At 41.0% G+C, this 9867-nt stretch overlaps 1 protein-coding gene across 1 annotated transcript in view; it reads left to right on the top strand.

Annotated features, from left to right (window-relative positions):
• The window catches only part of LOC143297910 (ATP-dependent RNA helicase DHX58-like), a 60621-nt gene extending 51158 nt beyond the window's left edge, over positions 1 to 9463 (top strand). Inside the window, exons 19-20 of the mRNA XM_076610464.1 lie at positions 4797 to 4951; positions 8945 to 9463. Coding sequence (XP_076466579.1) covers positions 4797 to 4951; positions 8945 to 9182 — 393 coding nt within the window. The 3' untranslated portion in view covers positions 9183 to 9463. The remainder of the gene's footprint in view (positions 1 to 4796; positions 4952 to 8944) is intronic.
• The last annotated feature ends 404 nt before the right edge of the window (positions 9464 to 9867 follow it).

A 9867-nucleotide genomic window follows, 5' to 3' on the forward strand; every position in this document is an offset into this window, starting at 1 on the left:
AACGTTAAAGATGATAATAATGAGTATGTGAAAGTTAGGAGAGAATACAAGTATATGTTAGACAGGAAGAAAAAACAGTTTAATAAAGATATGTTGGCTAAGTTGATTATTTCTATTAATGACCAAAAACGGTTTTGGGAATGTGTACATAAAATATCATTTAAAAAGAAACAACCTAAAAATATATCATCTGTAGATGACTGGTTTGAACACTTTAGAACCTCATTAGATAAAGTTATACCACTGATTATGTCTCTCTAGATCTGGAAACTGAAGCCACGAACCGTCCAATGTCTCGAGAAGAGGTTTTCTTTGCCTTTAGAAAAATGAAAAGTAGAAAAGCAGCAGGCCTTGGTGGTATTATTTAAGAACTTTTAAAAAGGCCAAGTGAAATGATTGTAGACTTTTTTGTGAAAAATTTTAATGTTTTATTTGATAAAAGTGTATTTCCTGAACAGTGGTGTGAATCCATTATTCTTCCACTTTATAAAAAAAAAAGACAATGTAAATAACACCAATAATTATAGAGGCATTTCACTCTCTGATATTAGTAGCTAGCAAAGTATATAGCACTATTCTTAGCCAAAGGCTTCAGGAATATAATAATGATAATGGATACTTATATAGCACACTATCCAGAAATCTGCTCTAGGTGCTTTACAAAAACACTTCTGTTAACATTACACATTACGTCAATGTTACATATACACACCAAAATGTGACTAAACACACACTCACACACACACAAACACACACACACACACACACACACACACACACACACACACACACACACACACACACACACACACACACACACACACACATTATGTATACATACATTTTAACATACATGTGTACCTAACAGCTACCCTCAACACATACGCACACATAGACACGCACAAACATACATAAACACACGTGCGCGCGCGCGCGCTCACACACACACACACACACACACACACACACACACACACACACACTACACATTCATATACATGCATGTAGTTATGTACACATACATATGTATACACACATTGTCAAGCACAGCTAACGCAAAGGAAGTGGACTTGCCACAATTGAACTTATTGCTAAGGGAAAAGGTGAGTTTTGAGACGAGATTTAAAAGATGCAAGGGGATCAGAATGACGGAGGTTATCAGGGAGCTTGTTCCACGTCTTTGGCGATTGAAAAGAAAACGATATGTGTCCATAGTTCTTACTTTTGACGTGAGGTATCCTGAGAAGTCGAGTATCAGAGGAAGAACGGAGCTGGCGAGACAGAGTATAGTTATGGAGGGGTTCAGAAAGATACTTAGGGCCAGATCCATTGACTGCAGAAAAGGTCAGAGTGGATAGCTTATAGTCTATTAGATCAGAAACAGGCAACCAGTGGAGAGACTGAAGGAGAGGAAAAACATGGTCAAATTTAGAATCTCTGCAAATCAGTCTGGCAGCGTTATTCTGAATTCGTTGGAGTCTGTCTAATAGATATTTGGGAAGGCCGGCCAAAAGAGAGTTGCAGTAATCCAATCTTGAGAGAACCAGAGCGCATACAAGTGTCTTGGTTGCATCGGCTGAGAGATAGTGGTAGACAGAACTGATTCTACGCAGTTTCAAATAGGCAACTTTACAGATATTCAAAATGTGTTGTTGGAAGGAAATGAGACTGGTCTAGGATTACACCAAGACTGCGAACAGAAGGAGAAAGTGAAACAGGTGTGCTATTGATCAGAACAGTCAGGAAAGGAAGGATGTTGACGAAACTTCTTTGGACAGGCTATCATAAATTCAGTCTTATCATCATTTAGTTCCAGCTTATTGAGAGTCATCCAGTCCTTTAGGCCAGCAATGCTCTCCCGTGTTTGAGTTACCAGTGCATCAAATTCAGCTATGGAAGCCGACTGATAAAGATGACACTCGACATCGCATAATGACTGATGACATCCGACATGGGAGCCGCATGCAACACGAAAAGAACAGGACCTAGGTCAGACCCCTGTGGGACACCATATTTTAAGGCAGATACTCTAGAGTATCTACCTTTTACACACACTTTCTGTGTACGATCTGACGTAAGACGTGATCCATGCTAGTGCAGTGTCACGAATACCAAAGGAAGTTTTAAGTCTGTTCAGGAGGATAGAGTGGTCGATAGTGTCTAAAGCTGCTGACAAGTCTAAGAGAGCGAGAACAGATATCTTATCCTCATCAAAACCAGAAAGCAAATCGTTCACTATTCTAAGAAGGGCCGTTTCGCAACTATGACCACGTCTATAAGCTGACTGGTGAGAATTAAGTAAACTATTTTGTTCCAGATGAGCTAATATGTAGAATATAACAACATAACTGGAGAACATCAAGCTGGGTTTAAACGAGGTTGCTCAACAATTGCCCACATGTCTACTCATTTTGCTCTAATACAGAAACAATTTTCATGTAATCGTAAACTTTATGTAGCTTTTATTGACTTTGAAGAGGCATTTGACTCAATTAATCGAAATTTATTATGGCCCATTCTTATCAAAAATGGAGTTAGTGGAAAACTATTTATTTGTACTAAGAGTATGTATAGTGTTGTTAAAACAAGAATAACATGTGGCGACGAGCTTACTTATTGTATATGTTGTACAAGAGGTGTCAAACAGGGAGATGTACGTAGTCCTGTTTTGTTTTCATTATTTATAACCGAATTAGCGGTAGAGATGACAGACAAGGTGCTAGATTCACAACTGATCCAATGGGATTGTTTATTTTACTACTCGCTGATGACATTTTATTGCTCTCTGAGACAGTTGTTAGCCTCCAGACACAAAATGAATAATTTGAAAAAAATTAGCTTATCAGTCACAGCTACGGGTTAATATGGAGAAGAGTAAAATTGTTGTTTTCATGAAAGGGGGTTATTTGGCAGCGAGGGAAAGGTGGGTTTATGATGGTATTGTGATGCCTGTCGTAAATGTATATGAATATTTCGGAATATTTTTCTCTACGCGTTTGAGTTTTGTAGCTGCATGTAAGGATTTAGATAGCAGAGCAAAGAATGCATTGTTTCATGCTATGAAGAAACTTTGCTGAATAATAACTCTTGACCTCTTTTAAATATTTGATATCCAGATACAACCTATTGTATTATATTGTTCAGAATTGTGGGGATTAGATAGAAAAGCTGGAATGCATTGTGAACCTGTTCATTTATTTGGGCTCAAAAAGTTTATAGGGTTGAAATGAGAACACCAAATGACTTATTATGCAGAAACTGATAGGTACCCAATTTATATTAACTCTGCCATTAGATGCATTCATTATTGGTTGAAATTATTAAAAATGAGTAATAATCGACTGCCAAGGAAATCTTATATTATGCGAAATGATTTAGATTCAAGAGGGAAAAGAAATTGGGTATCGAAAATTCGAGTGTGTTTATGTAAACTTGGGGTTGGGTATGCTTAGGAATTTCAAGGGGTTGGTGATGAAACTAGATTTGTACAAATTGTTCGACAACGATTGATAGACTGTAGGTGGCAGGAGTGGGAAAGCCATATCCAATCGAGCGACAGGTTTGACATGTATCGAGTTTATATTTCTAATCTCATAGTGAAGCGATACCTTTTGATTGATTTGAACAGACACATACGACTTATTCTCACTGGATTCAGATTTGGTATTTCTGAATTAAACATACATAGATATCGTTTTAAATCCATTTGTCATTCTGACTTAATGTGTCCTTCGTGCAGAGAATCCAGAGAGGATGAAGTCCATTTTGTTTTGAAATGTCCTATCCTTACTGACCTACGAATCCAGGTCATTCCTAAAAAATATTATGCATATCCGTATGTTTTTCGTCTGTGTTTATTGATATCATCGGTGGATGAAAACACTATACGTAGTTTTGCTTTGTTTCTTTATAAAGCATTTCAATTAAGAGAGACACTTATATACTAGTTTTATTGGAGCTTCTTATGGAATATGCTGCACTGTTTGCATTAACAATTACAATGACACATACGAAACATATATATATATATATATATATATATATATATATATGAGACGATAAACCGAGGTGCCGTGTGCAGCATGCACTTAGCGCACGTAAAAGAACCCACAGCAACAAGAGGGTTGTCCCTGGCGAAATTCTGTAGAAAAAAGGCACTTCGATAGGAAAACAAATTTTAAAAAAAACTGCAGGCAGGAACAAAATACAAAAAAATGGGTGGTGATTTCAGTGTAGCGACGCACTCTCCCTGGGGAGAGCAGCCCAAATTTCACACAGAGAAATCTGTTGTGACATAAGAGTAATACAATACAATAAAATGCAGTTCCTGGCTGGGGAAGACGGCCAGCCAGACGACCCTAAAGACGACCAGAAAGACGACCAGAGCGGGGACGTCAACGACCTATATAGATGTATAATATATGTAATATATATATATATATATATATGTGTGTGTGTGTGTGTGTGTGTGTGTGTGTGTGTGTTGTTTCATATAGGCGCTTAGAACCCCGTGAAATGGGGAGTTTGCGCCATGTAGGTAATATCCATTACATATGCACGTATATGTATATAGATAAATAAATAGATACACAGAGAGACAGACAGTTAGATAGACAGACGGACAGATAGATAGTAGATAGACAGACAGACAGACAGATAGGTAGACAGACAAACAGACAGATAGGTAGATAGACAGACAGACAGTTAGGTAGACATACAGACAGACAGACAGACAGATAAATAGATAGACAAATAGATAGATAGACTGGTTCCAATGTTTGGGGTGACTGTGTCAGGACGTGGCAGAAAGGAAACGACTGGAGCAGTGCCTTCAGCCCGGGATGTACCGACTGATGTGTGGCATGTGCCTTGTGCCGGCTTGCACTTCTGCAGACATCCGCATCCTGCGGAGAACCAACCGCGTGGTGATTGGCGCCGAGTTCTGTACCAAGTAGGTGCTACCCCGTGCTGATCAGCTCCTTCAAATCTGGCCTTGTTAAAATCCACCTCTTCCCAAGATAGCCTCCCTCCCCTGCCTCATCCTTGTTAAAATCCACCTCTTCCCAAGATAGCCTCCCTCCCCTGCCTCATCCTTGTTAAAACCCACCTCTTCCCAAGACAGCCTCCCTCCCCTGCCTCATCCTTGTTAAAACCCACCTCTTCCCAAGACAGCCTCCCTCCCCTGCCTCATCCTTGTTAAAACCCACCTCTTCCCAAGACAGCCTCCCTCCCCTGCCTCATCCTTGTTAAAACCCACCTCTTCCCAAGACAGCCTCCCTCCCCTGCCTCATCCTTGTTAAAACCCACCTCTTCCCAATATAGCCTCCCTCCCCTGCCTCATCCTTGTTAAAACCCACCTCTTCCCAAGACAGCCTCCCTCCCCTGCCTCATCATTGCCTTTCAGTTTCTCCAGTTTTAGAGTTATGCATGCGTGTGAATGACTGGTGTGAAAGCGCTTTGACTTGTCTCTGCACAAGATACAGCGCTATAATGATGATGATGATGATAATAGTAATAATAATAATAAATTCATTAATATTAAGAATGATGATAACGATATGTTATAATAAGAATAGTCATAATCATAATAATATTATTATTATCATTATTGATATTCATTCATTTATCATAATTGTTATTATTATTATTATCATTAGTAGTAGTAGTAGTAGTAGTAGTAGTAGTAGTTGTAAAGTCTTTTGCTCGGCTCCTATCAGATTTTGAATAACTCGGCTGGAATTTGATTTTACAGTGGTGAGTGTTTTACCCAATTTACATCCCCACTCTGTCGGCCAAGAGCTGTATGATCAAAAGTTTATCCACTGAGAATTGGAACTAGTTTACAGCTACAGACTCTTTTGCGTGAAGGACTGTAGCTCTCGAATTAGGGGGTGGGCGTGGGGGGTGGAGGGGCGCAAGATTGCACAGGCTCTTATTGCTGCAGCCTTATCGGGGACTAGCTGTCCCTTTTGGGGAACCATCCCAACACCGACTGTCCTAAAAGAAAACCCTCTCTTGGCCGACAGAGGGGGGATGTAACTTGGGTAAAACACTCTCCACTGTAAAATCAAATTCCAGCCGAGTTATTCAGAACGGCATTTGCTTCCTATGCTGTCGCGGTGCTGTCTTTGTCAGACACGGCTGTCATAATATACTGGCTTAGACGTATGACGTTGGACGTATGGGACAGCCCGCGCTCCATTTTCAGCGGTTCTTAGCCTTTGAGGGGGGTGGGGGGGGGGGGGGGGGGCTGGCGACAATGATGTTCAGGAAAAAAAAAATGATATAAAGACCTGCTGATATTTAGCAGAGTTTTTCAAGTGTTTTTTTCTTTCTTTTCTGTACCATGTTGCGAACAGTGCGTGTGACAAAGCTCGTGTTTATTTTTTCTGGCATACCTTTGAGTATAATTATAGTGATGACTGCTCAAAGAAGGAAACATTGACGTCAGTAATAGTCCATGGACTGCAACCGAAAAACATTTCATTCTGGCATGACTGCACTTTTGCAATATTCACAGCCGTCAACAAAACAAAACAAAACAAAACAAATAAAACAAACAAAAAAGGTTAACCACGTACCTGAGTATGCTGTAAGCTGTTGGCTGGATGCTGTTCTGCTGTTTGTGTGTACATGGCGGGCGCAATAAACGAGTGGTTAAAGCGTCGGACTTTCAATTTGAGGGTCCCGGGTTCGAACCTCGGTCACGGCGCCTGGTGGGTAAAGGGTGGAGATTTTTCCGATCTCCCATGTCAACGTAATTATGTGCAGACCTGCTAGTGCCTGAACCCCCTTCGTGTGTAAACGCAAGCAGAAGATCTAATACGCACGTAAAAGATCCTGTAATCCATGTCAGCGTTCGGTGGTGTTATGGAAACAAGAACATGTCCAGCATGCACACACCCCAAAGCGGAGTAGGGCCCCCTACATGGCGGGGTTAAAAACGGTCATACACGGAAAAGGCCACTCGTGTACATACGAGTCAACGTGGGAGTTGCAGCCCTCGAATGCAGAAGAACTCAAAACGTTTTTAATTCAAAGATTAAGATTTTAGGCATGGCCCATTCTTCCAAACTGTCCTTGCTAATCTACATCAGTTACAACAGCACATATATTTAATGAAAAGGGGAGAAAGAGAGAATAAAAACAAAACAAAACAAAAAACAAAAAAGTCCGCAGAAAGAATACGATAAAGAACAGACACATGCACACGCACACACACACACACACACACACATACGCACACACACAGATTGACAGATGGATGAGAGAGAGAGAGAGAGAGAGGGTGGGTTGGGGGGAAGGGAAGGGGAAGAGAAATATGTCATCATTATCGACAACCGGATGAATGAAGCCACATTGTTGTTATCATCAAATCCACCTACGACAGTTGTAATTTATACTAAAATGACTACTACCATCACCAGTATCACTTATACAACAACTATTGTCACCATCTCGATGGAATGAAATGAATAAATTAATGCATGCACACAAAATGAATAAAATGAAACAAGCAAACCAAACAAAGTGAATGAAAAGAAAATAGGACATAATAAGAACACGACGAAAACAAGAACAAGGAGAAAGATTAAAAACGGATCCAATAGGTCCTTATAAATGCCCTCATTGTTTCTACCAACGGTCGCTTCCATATCTGAGTCATTTATGGTGGGAAGGATTGGAGATATGTATGGAGATGTGACTTGAAAGTAGATAGAGAACTGCTCGGGTTGCATGTGTACAGGGAGTGAGTTCCATAGGGATGCACCTGAAAATGCAAAACTTGTTTTGAACATATCAATGCGGGTGCGTGGTAAAATGTACTTGTTCGAGCCGTATCAGCATGGGGCTCGGGTAAGCAAATGTAGATATTGTGGTGCCCAGTTATTGTGCACTTTGTACAAAAGTAACGCTTTGTTGAATACTAACTGCTTTTTGCAATGAAAGGATGTTTAATCTGGCTTGTTTTTCAAAAGCTGACAATGAAGGATGTGGTAAAATTATTTTGGCTGCTCTCTTGTGAAGGGAATTTGGCTTTTTAAGATGACCTTCTGCAGCACAGCTCCAGACTATACATGCGTAATTAATGCGAGAAAGACAGTGAGCATGGAAGAACATTTTGCGAACATCACTGTCCTATGTAAGGCTTGAGCTGATTAAGTAAAAAAAAAGACTGCGTGCCAACCTTTTGCAGAGAGAGTTAATGTGTGATTGCCATTTCAGTTCATCATCTATTATGACTCCCAAGACATGGTGTTCGTGGACTTGTTCAATGGAGTTGTCATCGACATTCAAAGTGAGGACAAGTGGATTCTTTTATGCTTTTGTCTTGGTGCAAGAATCATACTCTTCGTTTTGGGGGAATGAAGCGCCATAGAATTGGATTTGCACCATTTAGAAACATCATTTATGCCCGTCTGAAGAGTATATTGAACAAAAGAAACGCTGACAGCACTGGAATGAAGGGAAGTGTCATCTGCGAAAAGATCACACGAGACTCTTGGATCTGATACAGCAAAAGGAAGGTCACTGATGAATATGCAGAATAGAAGTGGTCTAAGAACGGATCCCTGAGGAACTCCACTTTGAATTGCTTCAGTGGAAGAAGTGTTATCACTGGTAAACACATGTTGTGTTCTGTCTGTAAGAAATGATTCGAAAAAGGACAGCGATGTGGGGTCTCTGAGATACAATGACAGTTTTTTAAGTAATATTTTGTGATCAACAAGACCAAACGCTTTCTTTAAGTCGAAGAAGAAGAAGTGTGTACATGTTTAATAGGTTTACAGAATAAAGATTATTCTAAACCGATAATGAAAATGCGCATATCATGAAATAATATACGGCGACCTTGCAGTATGATCAGTATCCCCGTACAGCATGTATCAAACCACAACGCCATCCAATATTCCTCTAACTATTTGAATCTCTCTCTCCGCAGATATGATCGAAGGGAAAACGATCCTACAGAAGACAAACACTACGACAAGAAAATTCCCAGGACGGGCAAAATCCACTGCAAAAGATGTGGACGCTACTGGGGCATCCTTGTACGCTCCGTGGACGACAATGTGGAGTTTCCCGTCATCCCCATCAGACATTTTCTGGTGGATGACGGCAATGGGACCAAACAAATCGAAAAGTGGAGTCAGGCCTTTGCATGTCCCCGAAATCACTGAGGAGGACCTCCTGCGCCACAGCGAGCCCTTGTTGGGCCCAGACGACCACCTGGAGTGGGACGTGGAGCCGGAGAACCCCGAGGATGAGCAGGCCCTGGCTGAGGGAGGCGGACAGCCCGAAGACCCTGAAGACGACCAGGGCGGGGACGTGACTGACGCTGCCAACAACCTGAGCTAGCTGCCTCGTCCTTCACTACTCAGCTCAGCCACGGATGATGAGATTGGAGTGTAGCTGAGGGGACAAGACATGCTGGAAGGGCTTCACTGCGCCTGGCTGGGACTGACTCTTTTTCTTTACTCTTTTTTTTTCTTGGGGGGGGGGGGGGGCGGGGGGGGGGGGGGGAGGTGGTGTCATAACAGATTTCTCTGTGTGAAATTCGGGCTGCTCACCCCAGGGAGCGCGCGTCGCTACACTGAAAGCGCCACCCTTTATTTGTTTGTTGTTTTTGTTTTTCTCTCTTTTTGTATTTTTTCCTGCTTGCAGTTGTTGTTTTTTTTTGTTTTGTTTTTTTGTTGTTGTTGTTTTTTACTCACTTGTGTAAACAAAGTGAGTCTATGTTTTGACCCGGTGTTTGGTTGTTTGTGTGTGACTGTGTGTCCGTGGTAAACTTTAACATTGCCATTTTCTCTGGAAATACTTTGTCTTTCAATACCAAATTTAACTTTAAAATAGTATGAAAAAATC

This window comes from Babylonia areolata, chromosome 23, assembly GCF_041734735.1.
Source record: "Babylonia areolata isolate BAREFJ2019XMU chromosome 23, ASM4173473v1, whole genome shotgun sequence".
NCBI lineage: Eukaryota > Metazoa > Mollusca > Gastropoda > Neogastropoda > Buccinidae > Babylonia > Babylonia areolata.